Source organism: Sardina pilchardus, chromosome 24 (genome assembly GCF_963854185.1).
Source record: "Sardina pilchardus chromosome 24, fSarPil1.1, whole genome shotgun sequence".
Classification (NCBI taxonomy): Eukaryota; Metazoa; Chordata; class Actinopteri; order Clupeiformes; family Clupeidae; genus Sardina; species Sardina pilchardus.
This window is the reverse complement of record NC_085017.1, coordinates 8,442,554-8,461,435: the sequence shown is the minus strand read 5'-3', so window position 1 is coordinate 8,461,435 and position 18,882 is coordinate 8,442,554. Positions and strand designations below refer to the sequence as shown.

Here is an 18,882-nt window from a genome sequence, read left to right as displayed (position 1 = left end):
TCGATCCGACCCAGTTGCAGAAATCTACCTTTTTGGATTTGACGAGCTCCCGTAGTTTTCGCGCATTATGGGAAATGTAGGATGGATCAGTGACACACAACAGCTGTAGGCTATGCTGCCGTAGGCCAACACTTTTTTGGCAACAATAATTTGATTTTACATCTCCTACCTGTTCCGTCTTCCGTAGGCCTGCTGTTAGTGTAGCATGTTGGACACACACGAGAGAGCTCCTTCTCAGCTGTTTTGCTGCACGTCTTACGAGCATAATACTGTTAAACTCATGTTGCATCAAACGGTCTTGACGCTCGAGCACTTCTGCAAAGCTGTAACTGTATAAACTATATTGCTAGGATAATAACGAGTAGGCTACAGTAGGCTACGCAAAGTTTCCATAGTATTTACATGGGCCTACTTTGACAATAGGCGCGTTCAAGTTCAACTCCAAATGACCTATTGCAGCAACGAGAGCTGCCGGTGACAGCAGGGGAGGGGATACAAACGCTGCTATGAAGTTGTACACTCTATACTTCCCGTAGTCTAGACTTGACCATGTGACGAAACATGAGGCACGGACCCGCATGGACCCTTATGGATATGAAGAGGCATCTAAACACCTGCACATACGTCAGGGATGTAAAAGCCAATTAGGGCAAAGACCTGACGTCATGAAGGCAGGGTCTAGGCTCCGCAGCGCTCCGCAGTACCTAAAGGGCAGCTGTGCTGCTGCTGAGCAGCCGCCTTGCCACGCCTTGCTCCCGTGATAAGTTGAGGCCATGTGATACCGACTGCCGAGTCGAAAACACACCCATCTAGACCATCGTGGACAGATTTTTAACCACGTGCATCTTGTGCTGCGCAGTTTTTGTGCTGCGCAGCCATCTTGAACTCGCCTTTTGGCTTCCTTAGGCTATTCTTTACCCCGCCTACACGTTTACCGGCCAATGGTTGAACGACCTTAGCACATGTGCTTTTGTTTATAAATTCTGGTCCGGTTGCAATTAATCACAGTGTGAGAGCAAACCGCACTAAGAAAAAAAAAAATGGTCCGGACCAAAGCAAGTGAACTAACGGATCTTCCTGGAATGAATACGCCTAAAGGCTGGCTTACATTGCACGATTTTGGTCTGTTTTAACAGTCGGCGACTAAATTTCCAAAATCGGGCGGAAATCTTGGGAGTTGTACTGAAATCGCAGCGCGCTCCTGTCATCTAAATCGTTTAGTGTAAGGTGCCAATCTTAGCGGTTTTAAGTCCGTCGGAGGCAGTCTTTTTCTAGTTTTGCCGTTACGACAATATCAAACATGTTTGATATTATCGGAAGTCTTTTCAGTCGTGGCTCATGCAAATAGTGACGTGAACATTAAAAACCAATAGTAACCTTGCGCGAACATGAAACAGGAAGGGGCAAAATAGGCGACAGCTGTAGCCTTTATGATTATTTGTTATTTCATTTCTTATAATTTATTAGTCGGTTGTTCTAGGTGACAGAACAGCTCTATATCTGTTAGTGATGTCACACATCAAACAATGCTGCAGAAACGCGAAAAAATTACTTTGATATGAGTAGGCTATCATGTGATTTCCTGTGAATGATGACGTGTAGCCTATTGCACGATGGAAATAATTTGAAGGAATCTAGCAGCAGTCTTGTAAATAGTGACCCACAGTCTTTGCAAAATCCTAATCTGAGACTGGCCTGTGACTAGACTGTGACTAAAACCTCAATGAATTGTCTTTAGATGTGAGAGGGTCTGAGACTGTAGTTTTTCAAAAATCTTTTCCAAATCTTTGCAAAGTCTGGCAATGTAAGGTAGGCTTTAGACACAGAGACAACAAAGGCTAAGGAGAGCTAAAAGAATACATTTAAGGAGGGGTGCGCTCGGATGTGACGATGAAAAAGCTTTTTGTCAAGATCTAGGTTTAATCTGTGAACAGAAAGCTGTTTGTCAGTGTTTAATTGTTGGTCTTCACTCATGACATTAGTTCAAAGTATACCATCATCATTGTGAAATTATTTTCTCTATGCAGATGAAATCAGAATAGATAGAGGTGACCCAAGATGGATCGGCGCCTGGTGGTTGGGATTCCTAGTGGCTGCTTCATTCCTCTTTCTCAGCTCCATGCCTTACCTTTTCTTCCCAAGGACAATGCCAAAACAGGTAGCTAAAGACATTTATTCCTTTAGCAGACACTTTTATCCAAAGTGACTTGCATATGTCAGTGTGCAATGAAATTGTCATCAAATTCCCCATATGTCAGATAGACCATGCAACAGAGTTTTCTCTCACATCTCCACTTTGGCCAGGGTTTTCAGAAACAATTGTTTTCAGTGATTAATTGTTTTCGTGTACATGAATTCTGATTCGGGCACAGTCGCTCCTCAACGGAACAATTCCAGACCGATATTCCCGACCTCAAATGTTGTGGGCAGGGCTACATGTAGTTCGGCTGACATCCAGGCTAACAAATCACCTGAATTGTCATGACAGTTACAGTACATCACCTTTAGTTTCTAATGATGAGTTGGCCTGGAACGACTTTTACTGATTTTACAACTAACTTACAACTACAACTTCGTAGCAATACTCTATTTTGACTTAACAGGAAACCACAACGACTAAACACAACCCCAAACTGGAGAAACCAATCAACGTTGAAAAACCAAAACCTGACCAGATGCAGGAACTCACCCTCATGCAGTTCATTAAAAGTAAGTTTTGGCTGTTGTAAGAAAAAATAATTCACTGCACTGGTTGCAAGTACACTGTGACCATAAAGATGCTGTAACTGTAAACACAACCTACAGGTTCTATCAAGCTTGCTGCAATGTAATTTAACCGTTTCTTACTCCCAGTTCCTGTTGCAAAATATATAACTGTGTTAAAAAAAAAAGTGAATAAAAGGCCAAATCTTTTTAGATTGGATTCAGCTTTATCGTCTTTGAGTATGTCACTCAGGTCTCGACCCAAGGTCACTGTAGCGCAAGTCTGAAGCTCTAACCACTAGACTACTGAGTAGTTGAAAACCGAAAAGCAGTGATAAGTTAACTGAAATTCATTGCAGATCAGTAATCAAACATTCAACACTCAGAAGATCCAAACAGGAAAATGTTTTAACAAAAAGGGAAAAATTGTGAAGTCAAATATCCAAAAGCAGGGAATCCAATATCACTGTCCAGGAGAATGCAAGCCAGGGTCAGGGGCACAGAGAACTGATACCTTCGAACTGTCCATACACAGTCCAAAGGAAAGATCACAGCAGGGTAACAAGGCTTGGGCTTGGGCTTATGTTGCGTACCAGTGCAATGGGACGTAGGACTTATTCTACCTCCAAATAAGAAAAGTGCACTGGAATGCCTGTCGAAGTGGAACCTCCTACCGGCGAAGTCGGGGGAGCTCGACCTACCCCAACCTCATCAAATTAAATCAGAGATTAAAGAGACCCTATGCAACTTTTTCATAGTCATAAAATCGCTTAGAAATCGTTGTTTTGCTTGACTGACCAGTTTGATCGAAAACAGTAATATTTCCTCCCGCCCCCAGTGTCCCTATATATCCGCTATTGCAACCTTGCAGTTAGTGCAGGAGGCGATCGCTCCTGTTCGTAAGGAACAAAAAGAACCATGCTTGCAATTTATTTATATATATATAGCCTATATGTCTAAATATACGTACATGCTAAAGCTGTAGGGGAAGCTCTGCAGAGAAATATGCAAGCATAAAACGAGCGAAAACGAAAAGCGAAACCGAAACCAGAGATGAAATCGCCAATCCTGCATAGTTTCTCTTTAATGGCAGCGTCCATGGAGTCACACATCGTGAGAGAGAGATAAAACTTCAACGAATAGGCTATAAACGTTACTTCTCTATGTGTAGGGTTGTTTTAGAAACTGCAATTTTAACACAACTTTTTTTTTTCATATTATGGCGTGAAATGTTGTCATTATTACCTATTAGAAAGAAAATATATGGGTAAAAGTATACCTAGTTACCCTACATAGCGATAGGCAGCGCTTTTACAGCTCCAGAACAGTTGGTGAAGATGTTTTAGTTAGAAGACCGCTATGTGTCAACCAGTGTTACCCAGTGCGTCCATGCTTTCTGTTAACATTCCACTTCAATTACCTGGAACGCTTTAAAGTAGGAGCTAGTAGGCTTCAGGTAGGACAAGTCCCACGTCCCGCATCCCACGTCCCACGTCCCACGTCCCACGTCCGACGTCCCATTGCACTCGAACGCAGCATTAGGAACAGAGTTTCACAGACACAGAGCAGAGTTTAAATATACCAACCTAATCAGTAAGTTGGCCATGTGACAGAGAGACAGTGAGGCACAGGCTAATTGCAAAATGAGATGATTGACACGGTGCAGATCCACCTGTCCATGCAACATGTTGTGCCACACTCCACTTTATTCTTGTGGGTGACGTCAAGCAAAATAATAGTAAGTAAATAATAATAATAGTTTATGTTAGAAGTGTAAATGTTGTGGCTTCTCCCCAACTCTATCTACAAAATTCTTTATGACATCCAAGTCTTTGACCTGGGTTTGGTATCTGGATGTTGTGAGTCTCTTCAAGTCAATTTGTATGAAAGCATCTGTTAAAAATATTTACCTTTCACACAAGCTTTTCTCTGTGCTAATGTTGCTGTTGCTGATAATGTCATGGCATGTCTGTTGACATTAGCTAGTTATATTTTAACTCTGCAATTCAACACAAATGTCTTCAATATTCTTTATTCTGGATTCTTTAGGTTTCCCCTATACTATGATGAGAACACTGAGAAACCCCACCTACTTTCTTGTGGTTTTCGGTCAAATCAACCTTGCTGCTATGTTGGCTGGCCTGGCTACTTTTATGCCTAAGTTCATTGAAAAGCAGTTCACTTTAACAGCCTCCTTCTCCAACATAATGATTGGTAAGTCCAAAATAGCAAAAGAGTGTATTTGTATGCATCTTTGCACATAAAAATTAGTCAGTGTATACAGTATTTGCATTTACATTAACCACCTTGTTTCCAAAAAAGTTTTGACATTGTGTGAAATGTAAATAAAAATGGAATGTGAGGAATCACATGAACACATATTTAATTGAAGATAGGATATAGGCAACATATAAAATGTTGAAACTGAGAAATGTTTCTAATTTATGACTGAGGGATTTGTTGGACCTTGTTGGTTATTGTTATTGCCAAAAGTATTGGTCATGCCTTGACTCACACATGAACGTAAGTGACATCCCATTCTTAATAGAGAGCCAGATAGAACCTGTGTCCAGAAGGGTTGGATTAAAACATTAAGATCAATTTCCAAAACATGATTCTTTTTTTATTCCTTTTTCAGTCAACTTTAGCGTGGGTTCATAAACTTATGAACACAACTTTAGACTTTATACTTCCTTTCTTCTCCAATCTTTCTTTTCTCTCTCTCAGTTGTAATGCTAAGCATCTTCTGTTTCAGGAGGTGTGATTATTCCCTCAGCTACTCTGGGCATAATGACTGGAGGGATAATTATGCGCAGACTTGGTCTTTCTGTAAGAGGATCGGCCTTGATGTGCACAGTTGCTATCCTTGTTTGCATATTTTTTGCTGTGCCCCTACTTTTCCTTGGCTGTTCCACCCAATCAGTTGCTGGACTAAATATATCCAAGTAAGTATATCAATGATATTGGCATAAAATCAAAATCATAATTACATTTCAAATGGTATCTTTATGGTATTTACAGGTTTTTTTTCTTTGTCATTGTTGCTTTTTTACATTACAAGGATCATTGTCCTCGGAGCAACTTGGGGTTAAGTGCCCTGTCTCAAGTAGTCTGGCTATCATACTAAGCTCAATCTTTTAAGACTGAACATTAGTATGCGTTTTATTTCTACTGCAAGAGAGGTGTGCTCTCTCAGAGGAGGGGCGAGACTGTCAAGCTCTATTGGCATCGTTCAAACCATGACTCCATACACTTGGATATTCCTTCAACCAATCACACCAACGATCCGGTGCATCTTTTGGATAAGCTATAGTTTGTGATTGGAGCCAAAGGTTCTGGCAGGGAACAGAGGAGACGGATGTGCATGTTTCCAGCTTGAGCTGCCAGGCAAAATCCAAATTGTCCGACTGTCAGGCAGGGTTCACCCAGTCTATTTCTCAAGGGCATAATGCTGGGCAGATGGGTACTGATCCCACAACTTGTCTGACTAGGTAGCAATTTGCTGTATTCAGTATTGTAGATTGTACAGAAAAGGGAAAAGTGACACTAAAATCATTGTTTAATCTAAGATTATAAAATATACCTTCAAGGCTAATACAGTGACATCCATGTATTGAGTAAGAAGAGGCATGATGTATCATCTTTGTTTCACAACTAAACCATTAGGGAGAATCCAAGGGAAGACAATTTATTGAAAAGGGAAAAAAATGGTTATATAGAAGTATAGTTTTAACAAAAACACACATGCCACATTTGTTGACACTCCTGCAAAATTGTATAAACAAAATAATCAGAGGATTTTGGCCAAAACTGGTCACTTTCAAAATACTGTAGAGCGGTGTACAACACATCTGTGGTAACTAGAGCAGAGCTGGCAACCTGGATGCTGAAACACGACTGACTTTGTGATTAGTAGATAGGTGGAGGGTGGCGCATCAGGCCAAAACGCAACAATGTAAACATTAACATCAGTTGAGGGCTGCAACTTCACTTTTTTGAATGACAATATCCTGGGCGCACTGCTGTTGTCAGTGATATAAGTATTTGAAATGAGCACGATTTCTTAAATATCCAGTCAGTAAGGTGCTGTAAATTGTGTTTGCTTATGTTTTTGTTTACATTTAAATTCATTAGTAGGCAGTTTTGGCAGTTCTAACATAAAGAGACAGGCGGGAGTAATGACACAATTCACTGGAGCTAAGAAACAGGATGTGACAAGGAAACACATGGAACTTGAAAACTAGGAAGTGACACAGGAAGGAAATGCAAGTCCCAAAACAGTGAAATTAAAGACACAGACCGTGACCTGCTCTTATGCGCCCCTTGCTTGCTTAATTATGAAACTTGAAAATAACCTTTTTAAACCTTGCATCTGGAGTCTTGAGATAAGACAGCACAGAACGTTCCTCAAGGATGAGAATTGCGGGTTTAAGTGTGTATTTAACAATATACAGACTGGTCCTGGTAATATTACGAGAAATCACGATTAATCTGACTCCATAAAATGAAGAACTAGACCTTGAGGGGCCAACACACACACACACACACACACACACACACACACACACACACACACACACACACACACACACACACACACACACACGCACACCATTACCCCCACCACACACACTGACAAGCGAAAATTCACAAACAGAGAAGCACAGATACACAAAAGCAGGCGCATACACGCAGACACTCATTTACATGCATAAAAGTTGCAGTAGAGGATGGAGTAGGATATGGAAACATATTGACATGCGCAATTTATTTTTGAGGAGAGAATGTGCAGGACTGAGTCGCTGTCATATTTCGTACCGCTTTTCCCAATTGTAAGTGACCAGACTCTTCTATTTGTGAAAGGGTTTGGTTTACCAGGCTAGGTACAGTATGTTTATCACTAAAATTAGCTATCTACTGCCTTATGTCATTTTTACAGAGAAAATAACTTCAGTGACTGCAGTGGACCCTGCTCTTGCTCAGACGACGCCTTTAATCCAGTCTGTGGATCGGATGGTGTGGAATTTAGGTCTCCATGCCATGCAGGCTGCAAAACAGCAGTATTTAATGGCACAACCAATAATGTGATAGTAAGTATATACTTTCTTTCCTTTCAGCGCACACGGGTCATTTCCCAGGCAAGTTAAGTTAGGAAATAGCAGTTAGCAGTGTTTAAACTATTTATATTATATTGATATTTTCAGAAAGGCATAAATGGTGGGTTAAAGTTTAAGTTAAAGTCTACTCTACCAATGATTAGGTCTGACCCCAAGCCCTGCTGACGCCAATACATCTCAGTTCACTTTTGATTATCAAAGGAGGTAACCACTGGTGCAATTTGTCAATTAGTAGGCTACATTAAAGGAGCTCTAAGCAATGTTAGCTTTCACCAAGCTAAAACATTTTTTTGTCACATACAGTCTCTGTGGACAGCACAGGCTCCAAAAATGTCCAAAAATAACCTGGTCCAGCTTGGACCATAAAAAACATAACAAACTGTTCCAGCCAATCACCGATGGATGAGATGCGCATCTAGAGTTTCAATAGAGCTTGACAGTCCCGCCCACAGCCGACTCCGTATGTAAGAATCCAATAGAATAAGCCATAACATCATAACCGTCCATGGTAGACCTAAAACCCGTACGGCGTAACTAAGCGATTGTACCTGCTCATACTGATGCCAAAAGTTAACGGGGCATCAACCTTGTTTTGAGAAAAAAAATATATGTATTTGCGATTTAACGAGAGAGTACTGCACTATCCATCATCCTAACGTGTAAAACTGGTGAAATCAGAGCCATTGATTGGTAGAGATCGCCGTTGCCATGGCAATCCCAAACAAAACCTGTCAACTTTTCCCGCGGCTGTCGTCCGCTGTCGTCTCGTTGTCATTTAAAAAGTCAAGATGTCTGACAGGGCTGTCAGAACCGATGTATGACCTTCCGAAAAAGCAAAAAAGTGTCTCATCTCAGAAAATGTAAAGAATTTTACCCATGATAACCCTTGGAATTTCATCAAAATATTCTCCATCGTCACTAACATGATGTCAGACATGATTTAGAAAAACTCATTCATGCATTTATCTCTAGCAGGGGTGATTACTGCAATGGACTTTTCACTGGCCTTCCTAAAAAGACTCACAAACAGTTTCAGGTGATCCTAATGCAGCAGCTAGGGTTCTCACAAAAACAAAAAGAACTGATCACATTACTCCAATTCTTAAATCTCTGCACTGGCTTCCAGTAAGTCATGGAATAGACTTTAAAGCACTAGGCTACTGCTTGTTCATAAATCAGTAAATGGAACAGGACCTAAATACCTATCAGACATGCTTCAGCATTAGGCCTACATACCTTATCGTCCTATCAGGTCTCAGGAGGAAAACCTGTTTGTAAAACCTGCTCAGCTCAGATGCTTTCTGCTAACTGAGTTCTGTATCTATCTTTTAATTATTCCATTCGTCTTTTATGTTTTCTTGTTAATATTTATTTTTAAATGATTTCACCTTGATTTATGTTTTATTTTTATGATTTCACCTTGATTTATGCTTTATTATCTCTTTTTAATTACTCTTTGTCCATCTATGTTTTTATCTATTACTGTTTTGTTTTGTTTATGTAAAGCACATTGACTGACCTCTGTGTTTGAAATGCGCTATACTGTATAAATAAGCTTGACTTGACATACAGTAAGACCAGTAAAAAACGTCTAATGCTTATATTAAACTACACAGAACTACACAGACTGTGGATGTATTGGCCAGCAAAGCATTCCAAGCTATGCAGTTCCAGGTGACTGTGGCAGCAACTGTACCCATCTCCTCCTGCCCTTTATGGTGATGGCCTCTCTCACATGCTGCATTGCCTCCCTCTCTCAAACGCCATCCTTCATGATGATATTGAGGTAAGGCCAACAATCCGGCCAGGGGCAACCCGGCTTGAAGGACCACTTGTGAAGTCCATGTGTGCATTATTCACTGACGCTACCCAGAATGGCTATGAACTCCGCTAAGAGAGTCGCTGCAACCTTTGGTTTTGTTTAACAGATTTATTGATATCCGAAGTCCAGCAGGTGAATAAAGTGCTTGTTGCTTGCAATAGTATGTGTGTGTATAATTGTATGGGTGTGTACTGTATTGTGTTCTCAATAACACACACGTCAACAAAACAGAAACTTATATTACTCACGTGAAACACTGGGTGCAGCTGTACTCATGTTGGCAGCGAACTACAAAGGGAGATGGCAAAGTTGTGCATATGCGCAAATGCATGAGTCCAAGGAGTGACGTAGGCTCATTAGTCCAGCAGGGAGTTTTCCACAGTCTGTGTCTTTTTTGCAACTAAGTATGAGTTTAAGAAATTTGTAGATTATTACATTCTGTTTTTATTCCCATTTTAAAACGTCCTAACTTTTTCTGTTTTGGGGTTGTATTATTTATTTAATCATTTTTAGCACGTTGGGTCCACCCTGTTGTGGAAAAAGTGCCATATAAATAAACTGACTTGATTTGACTTGACTTGACTGTTTATTGTTCACGTTTCAGGACTGTCACCCCTGAGGACAAATCGTTTGCCCTAGGAATCCAGTTCATGCTCTTCCGTGTTCTGGGTGAGTCAAATTATTGCATTACTGCAAACACAAACCCTGTATCTGGAAATATACAAAAACTTCTATGGCACTTAGTAGAGTGCATAACTGAATCTGTAATCTACCTCATTACTCTTCCCATTTTAATAACGCTGTTACCATTACTGTCAAAAATGCCAGTCTAGAAGACGTAATAAGACCTATTCTCAAACAATCACGCTGCAATGTTTTGAAATGAACATGTGGTAGGAGCTCCCAATTGTGAGGGAATAATTGTGCATTGTAAGGGATGCAATAACACCACCAACAACCAAAACCATCATTGCATGTAAACTAAATGTAACGTATCATTGTAAATCAAATTAAATGAAAACTATCTTTGTGAATATACTTTATTGCACAGATTCATTTGAAACATGCTGCATAGATATTGCTTCAATCCGTAGTGTATTTCATTATGATACCAGGCTATTTGCTTAGTCTTAGGCCTACTCTTTATTCGTTTAGGCTTTATTCATCATCCTCAATCCTTCATAGACAGTACTTATAGCGCACGTATTCTCCCCAGCCAAGACTCATCACCTGTTGCTCGTCATCGTAGGGGAGGTTTTTGCCCTCATTCTCGCGTTATAGTCATAAGTCAATCAAGGTGGTCACTTCAGTCAAGCTTGTGCATGAGTAATGACGTCAACCATAGCAACGGTGCTCTTATCTTATCTTAGGTGTTGTCCTTTTTCCTTACTAAGAGTAGGTCTGAGAGGCTTTGTGAATAACTTTGTGAATATGGGCCCATGTCAATATAGTTCTTTGGAGATTGTGTCTTTGACTGTTGCTAGTCATTGTGCTCCAAAACAAATGCAAGCGTACCATGTCCAGGGGGAAGTGCTCAAACTGTGAGAAGTATTTGCAATGACAAGGTCAAATCTGAATATTCTGCAACTCTAGAGGGAGCCCTAGAGTTGGCAAGATACTCAAAACTGCATTGGATACCTTAAAATCGTTGTTTTACTTAATAATAATTAAATCTTCCCAATGTGAATTCAATGAAGTCAAAACTGCATTGAATACCTTCAAATCTTTGTTTTACACCATCACCATCAGATCTTCCCTATGTGAGTGATAGATAGAAAAGGGCAGACAGGCAGAGACATGAGAAGAGAGAGAGAGAGAGAGAGAGAGAGAGAGAGAGAGAGAGAGAGAGAGAGAGAGAGAGAGAGAGAGAGAGAGAGAGAGAGAGAGAGAGAGAGAGAGAGAGAGAGAGAGAGAGAGATGTAGAGACTGCCTTGACAGTTACAGTAAAATAACAACACTGTGTCTCCTTACAGCATTTTTACCATCACCTGTCCTGTATGGAAAGGCCATAGACACAACTTGTATTCGGTGGGGGGGAAAGTGTGGGAAACGCATGGCATGCCAGTACTACGATCTGGATAAGTTCAGACTGAGGTAAGCTTCTTTCTGTCCTGTCCACATGCCAACACAGCTATCCATTTGTTATTGATATCCAACAAGGGCTGCAGTGGGACACCTGATTAACTGTTTGGAATCATAATGTTCGGTTGCTAGTTTGACATTTTTAGTTCTTGCACATGAACTTTGGCAGCCGGTAGCTACCTATCCATCACAGTAGAATCTGGAAACAATTTCACTCATAAACTTCAGGATAAATACATTTTGAGTGTAAGCAGGGTGGTACATTAACTTTTTTGCACGTAGCACTGGTGCTTCAGAGGTTGAAAGATGTGTAGCACCAGCCACAAAATCTGTAGCATCGGTTTAAAACTTCTAAAATCTCTAAAAACAATCACAAATAGGGGAGTTTATCACAGTTCATAATTTGTGGTTGGAATCTTGACCTGCTGCAACTGGATTGATAAAAGGTCATGTAGTTTCAAACTCTCACATTGGCCCTCATTTATCAACCGAGCGTAGAAACCAGCATAGATCTGAGCCCAGAAATCATCTTACGATGGGGCTCACGTGTGATTCATGAAACTTTTGTATCACTCCAATTCCAGCGTAAGAATAAATGTATGTTGATAAATGTGGCGGCTGGAAACAAGTGTGATTTAAATATCACGCCTCTATATATATGCTCGTTTTAATGGCCTTGCCCCTAGAATTTACGACATGATGGAGCATTATACGTCCAAAGAGAAACATTTGTGATCTCGAGCCATAGTAACGTCCAGCTGAACCTTGTTCATTTTGACAGCTAGAAGTGTCATCAAGGAAGGCGGGAAACTAGTGATTTAAGCGCAACAGACTTTATTTTCTCAAAGAGAACGCATCATACTATAAATAGGCTTATATTTGTTACAAAACCATACCATTGAAATGATTTACAAATATATAATTTATTAATGTTGCGCTTGGAGAAAGAGAAAGAGAAAGTAATCATCTCCTATATTGCTATCCTAAGCCATCAAATGTGTCAACATAACAGCAAATAGACTACACATGTGCAGGAAGAGTGTTATATCCGAGATATTCCATGTATCCAACTCTTCAACTTTCTAATCCACCGCCGATTTACTGCTGCACGGTGCTATGCCGCCTGAAAAACTTGCGTAGCCTACACGAGTTGAGACTAGACGTGAGATTCGAGCGTGGCCACAGATCACGTTCAAATTGATAAATGCCATGCTTTGCGTGGAAATAAGCGTACGCCTGTCGTAGGCCTTCGCCTGTTTTAGGTCGTACGCATGTTTCATAAATGAGGGCCATTGTGTTTGAGAAAAGCAACATTCCAATCACCACAATTTCTTGACCACTCAGCGTCAGACAGGCTACTTTCCAAATCCAATTCAGATTCCGGTTGAAGTGGAACAAGTTTTACTCCATAAAATTCTACTTAAAGGGGAACTATGCAGTTTTTTATACAGCTTAATTTCCATCAACTGAACAGCTTAGGAGTCATTTGAATGGTTATGTGTCTCTTTTCGGGTTGAAGGATGGCTGTAGGCTATCCCTTGCACCTTTGGGCCACTGAGAAACAACATCCCCAAGCAGCAAACATACGTGTTGTACACGTTTTTTTCCAGTGCTCAGTTGGTTTCAGACACGTTCAGAATTGGTTCAGAATTACGTTCATTTTTGGTAAATGTGTAGGTTCCCGATTACGCTTTTAACACGTTCCAGAATAGTTCATATTAAGTGTCCATGTACGTTTTGGGCACGTTGAAAAAGGGTGTTAAACACAATGGTTGTGAAAAAAACATTCAATAAACATGCATATCTGTTTGCGTTCAACACCACAATGCCACTTGTCCACTCTAGAATCTTTGCTGTTGACTGTCTATTTCACGATGTTGTAACCTTGGTAACCATGGGAGAGAAACAACCAACCGCACGTCTTCATGATAGCAGATTCGACATTAGAATTGAATTATTACGTTGTGCTAACTTACCGTTCCATACGTCTTGAAGTTCAACGACCACGTTCGGATAATATTACTAACTGTCAGCTGGATATTTAAACCGGTTTAGGTATAATACTTTCATGTTTACGGTGTATTTTTTTCCTAATAAGTAATTACATCAGTGGTCTTATCCGGAGATAACAACATCAACTGAGTAGGCTAGCCTAAGCTAAAATGTCCCAACCACGTTGTTTCAAACTAATAATATAGCCAATAAACTAAGCAACTGAATTACAATGCATGCTGGGAAGCAAATGTCAATAGCCTTACACGAAATGTAATTGAAGTTATCAGATATCAGCTTATATTTTCAGACGTGTCTGACACGTTTTCCACACGTTTTCCCCCTCGTTAGTATTTGGTGTTAACCAGCACCTTCATTCATTGTTGAAAGTAAGTGTCAGATACGTTTGTTATAAAACGTTTTTATTTACACCCCTTTTGAACGTGTAATTTACGTTGTTTTTTAGTTGGTAATAGTTGGTGTAAATTGAAACCAAATTTGCATCTTCTGTTGACGTTGGAATCAGTGCTAGGTGCGTTGGATATTGCACTTGTCTTTTGGCACCAGGTTACAACGTGCAATGGACGTTTTTAACATGGTTATTTGTACTGGTGCCAGAAAACACATTTAAAGAACATACTATGCACGTTTGTTTTATTTGAAACCAAAATACAACCTAAATAAAACGTTTGTTTTGGTTCAAATAACGTGTTTTGCTGCTTGGGTCACAGCCTCGCGATCATGTTTGTCATGTAACAAATTCCTTTACTGCACTACGCACACACGCCAGCCACCAGCTAGAAGGGAATGATGGAGTTTCTCAGACATTCGTCATGGCAGAGTCAGCAAAAAGAAGCAGAACGCAAGTAAACCGTCAGAGGAACGGGGAAAGACAGGGAAAGACGAAACAGCAGACTGACCGATTGAGGAGTGTTGTAAAATACATATGCGCTAAAGCTGTAGGGGGAGCTTTGCAGAGAACCTGCGAGTGAAAAAAGAAATTGCCCAAACTGCCTAGTTTCTCTTTGAATTAGGTCAAAACATTTTTACAGGAAAGTCTCTATATGCTAAAAACAATACCAGCTATTTTTTTTTATATTGATATCAGATTTGTGTGCCTTATTATGTTTAATTTACACCTTTTGTATTCTGTTTCAGATTCTTAGGGCTCCAAACGATCTTTGTAATTGGGGGTTTGGTCTGCTTCTTCCTCTCTTTTGTTTTCCAAAACAAAACTGCACCAAAGCAGCAACACATTGATCAACAAAAAAGTCTAATGGAGAAGGAAGATCCACGTATCTAAGCTATCAGCTATTATGTGAAGTTCAACATTCTTCATAACTTCCCAGATTAAAGAGTGAACATAGCCTGGCTAGCGCCTACCAATTCTCAAATGAGACGGGGTCTGGCAACCAAACGCTCATTTTCTCGTATTTGAAAAAATGCCCAGATCCGTTCATTGGGCGCCACGGATGTCTATCAAATGTGTCTGTGATAGCTCATCAAATGTGTCTGTCATAGCTCATCATCGTCTTGCTTCCCCGCCTGTTCTGTGATTGGTCCCCTATCTCAAGCAAAAATTAGGGCGGTAGTTTCCAGACTGCCTTAGCAGCATGGTTGAAATCGTGTGCAAGGCAGCATGGGAACACCCAGGCTAGAGTGAACATTGATTTGCTTTTAAAATAGTCTGAGTAGACACTGATTCTCAGTAGTTTATGGGCCTTTTACCCAAGCTAAACTCACGGTCTGAAGAGTGAGGTACAATTGTTTTTGTCCTGGGACCAAAGTATCAGGTAGTATCAGCCAACATGGTCAGCATGTCTACAGAAATTACCGCCTAATTACCCAGGGAATGTAAAAAAATATATATAACACAGTATCCCTAACGTAGGTGAGTTACCTTTGACATAGTTCATGCCCTGGTTGAAAATGTGAGATTTGGCCTTTGACCTAAAATATTTAATTAAGCATGTATGTGTTACTACAGCTACTGTAAATTGAAGTCCCAGCTGAAACACTATTGTTTCCACATCACAGAGCTCTCAATTTCTCTCAATCCCCTACTGCTGCAACTCCTTGTAAACCACAAGTCTTGCATGCTCTCCTCTTGGCTGTTCAATGATTGTTGTAACTAAAATTCTTGTTTATGTACATATACATTTCACAAACTGTGAACGTAAAGCCACATTCATCCTCATATTTTCTACAAGGACGCAAACTTGTGTGCAATATTTCACAGACAACTATGCACCAACAGACAACAGACAGTATTCCTTGCACGGCAAAAAAAAATGAAATCTAACCAAGTGGTATTAATCTTATATTCAAATCTATTTGCTATTCCTTTTAGTATGACAAGACTTATAGCGCTCTCTCAAAAGATCAATTGACTTAATCGAAGTCTTTAGCTTATTTTAAGGAGTCTTATCAAGACACATTTGCTTAAAGGTAGGGTATGGAATTAGCTTTGTTGGCCATTTTTGCAAAATCACTTGAAATCCTATTCCTAACCCACTTATAGCCACTAAGTTGGAAGCACTGAAATGGAAATTAAACACGTCAATCATCTGCGGAACAGGCAGGGCTCGAAAAACTCCAGCCAATAGTATTCCTCACCCCATACCATCATTTCACAGCTCGTTCGTCAATCTAACGTCTTACTCCTCTTCCTCCTCCCCACCGCGCGCGACCCTTTCGAAAGCTGGTGACCGCGAGTCAGTGCTGAAACGAAACCAACTGCCTGCTGCTGCACGTCCATGTTCCCCTCTTGTTGTATGTGTCACTTCATTTCTATACAAACTAAGGCAGCGGATACCCACGGAAACTCAATCACCCACGCAATAAATAAGCTATGTAGCAAAAATTACATTTTACCGTGACACGAAGAGTGTTGTAAACATGAAATCGAAACTTAACAGCTTGGAGCTACAGTGGAATAGGCGAACCAACGGGCCAGCACTAAACTCGGATATTTCAGGAGATAATCGCCCTCGTAAGAACAAACCAGATTCTGTTCAAATATACACACCTATGGCTACTGAACCATATGTACTACAACCCTTTGGAGGTGAATAAAGAATGTAATTGGGGAAGTTGATATGAGTGATTGTATGGAGACTAGAGCTCATAGTGCTGTAGACGCCAGGCTGGCATTTCATTAAGCCTGGCTCGCTCTCGCGCTGCGCATTTGAATTGTCGCTCGTGCATGGAGGGCGGGACTTGAGGTTGTATATGTTCAAACTCTGCCGTCCGTTTTGCGAATTCCGTACCCAACCTTTAAGTCAAACTTTTCTTAAATGATTTCTTTTTACATTTTATTTCGTCAAATGATTTCACAAGAAAACACTCAGTAATTCTCTTTATACTGAAAACAATACCAACTCGTTTTTTATATCTTGATATAATAGCACTTGGTTAGATTGTATTCGTTTTTTCAGTGTGGTGACACCAGAATGCACGTCTGTATTGCTTATAACCGTAAGTGTACTTCTGCATTTATAGTATAAGACGGTCATGTTGCACACTGCTATGTGATGGGCCTAAATTTTTATAAAGTGTGCCAGCATGTGTGCCAGCACTTGGTATCGTCTTTAGTGTAGCGACTCAACTCACACAGGCAGACAAATTTGCTTATTTTTAGGACAAATTTACTTAACGCAAGGACAGACAAATTTGCTCGTTTTCAGGAGGAGACGTCTTAAAACAAGTCAAACTCTTCTTATATAAAGTCAAATGATTTTAAGAGAAAGCACTACATGTAGGTGAGTCTCTTTATACTGAAAACAATGCAGATTTTTTTATCTATATGGTACAGTATAAGTATATATACTTTGTCCAACAGCAGCGCTCGTGCCTTGCTCAAGGGCACTTCAGCTGTGGACTGGTCAGGGATCAAACCGGCAACCCTCCGGTTACAAGCTCGAAGCCCTAACCAGTAGGCCACGGCTGCCCCCACCCTTGCCTCGATCTTGATTAATAGCACTTGGTTAGATTTTATTAGATAAGCAGCTTTTGCAGTGCTGTATGTATGTCTGTGAGTATACCTGTGCATGTATGAGTATATGTATTTGCATCTGAATTCATGTTTGTGACGCTCTGTGTGTTTGTATGTATGCATGTGTTTGTGCGTATACCTGTGAAAATGTGTGTCAGAGTGATACCAAAACAGCACATAATCATATAGGCAGCTGTAACCACTTTGTGCCTTACTGTTTGGTGCTTGAAAGAGCACACTATTGTTTTTTTATGTTGTCCAATGTCCACATCACTAATTCTATGAGCCAAGACCAAAAGAGCCAAAATACCTGTAATAGTATCAAACACGTTTGATATTGTCATAAAAGTACGGCTAGAAAAAGACTGACTCTTCCGAGATTAAGGAGTGAACATTGATTTGCTTTTAAAATGGTCTGAGGAGACCTTTTAGAAAACCTTTTTCACTATGCTGCACTAGTGTTTGCAGCTCATAAGATATGTTAATGTCTTATGTTGAATCGACAAAACAGCCCAGCATAATCCAAACTGTTACAACAGCAACACTCAAGGTCCAGGAATGTTGAAGTGGCAGCTTAAAAAAACACCTTGTATCTGTTGAATTTATGTATTTGTATTTTAGAAAGCAATATCATAGTGTATCAAGCTAACATTTGGACATGTTTCACAGCCTTTGAGACCTTTAAAAAACCTTTGCAATAATTATACTCTCCTGAAATTGAAAGTTTTATAAACCCGGAGTTTCTTAAACTTTCAGTCTCAAGGCTAATCTAAAATGCAGTTAGGGTGTATATTAGAGGGTTCACAAAGCAAGTTGAGATGAAATGCTTTATTAAGATGTCATACTATACTGTCATTTACTGTCATAATATACCACCTTTACTCTTCTGTATTCAACCTACTGTACATCAAGTTTAAATGTAACCCTGTTAATAGGTTTGCAAAATATGTGTGTTGATGTGAAAATTACAAAGGTATAGTTCATAGTAGTCATGTCTTAACATTCAAACAAAGTACTCACGAGTCATGAAATGTCTGGAAAATTGTAGAAAGGAGTACCAAGTCATGGAATATTGCTAAATATATTGTAGACATTTTTATTAGGTCATTTTATGTATTACATGATGAATGTTTTGGTACTTGATTTACAAGGAATTAAAATTCTTGGATTCA

General features: G+C 40.0%; 1 protein-coding gene across 1 annotated transcript in view; it reads left to right on the top strand.

Moving 5' to 3' along the window:
• Window positions 1–18,882, top strand: part of slco2b1 (solute carrier organic anion transporter family, member 2B1) — a 29,376-nt gene extending 10,494 nt beyond the window's left edge. Inside the window, exons 7-15 of the mRNA XM_062529022.1 lie at window positions 2,028–2,158; window positions 2,604–2,709; window positions 4,753–4,917; window positions 5,459–5,648; window positions 7,643–7,793; window positions 9,437–9,606; window positions 10,247–10,311; window positions 11,616–11,736; window positions 14,875–18,882. Of these exons, the coding sequence (XP_062385006.1) occupies window positions 2,028–2,158; window positions 2,604–2,709; window positions 4,753–4,917; window positions 5,459–5,648; window positions 7,643–7,793; window positions 9,437–9,606; window positions 10,247–10,311; window positions 11,616–11,736; window positions 14,875–15,019 (1,244 nt within the window). The 3' untranslated portion in view covers window positions 15,020–18,882. The remainder of the gene's footprint in view (window positions 1–2,027; window positions 2,159–2,603; window positions 2,710–4,752; window positions 4,918–5,458; window positions 5,649–7,642; window positions 7,794–9,436; window positions 9,607–10,246; window positions 10,312–11,615; window positions 11,737–14,874) is intronic.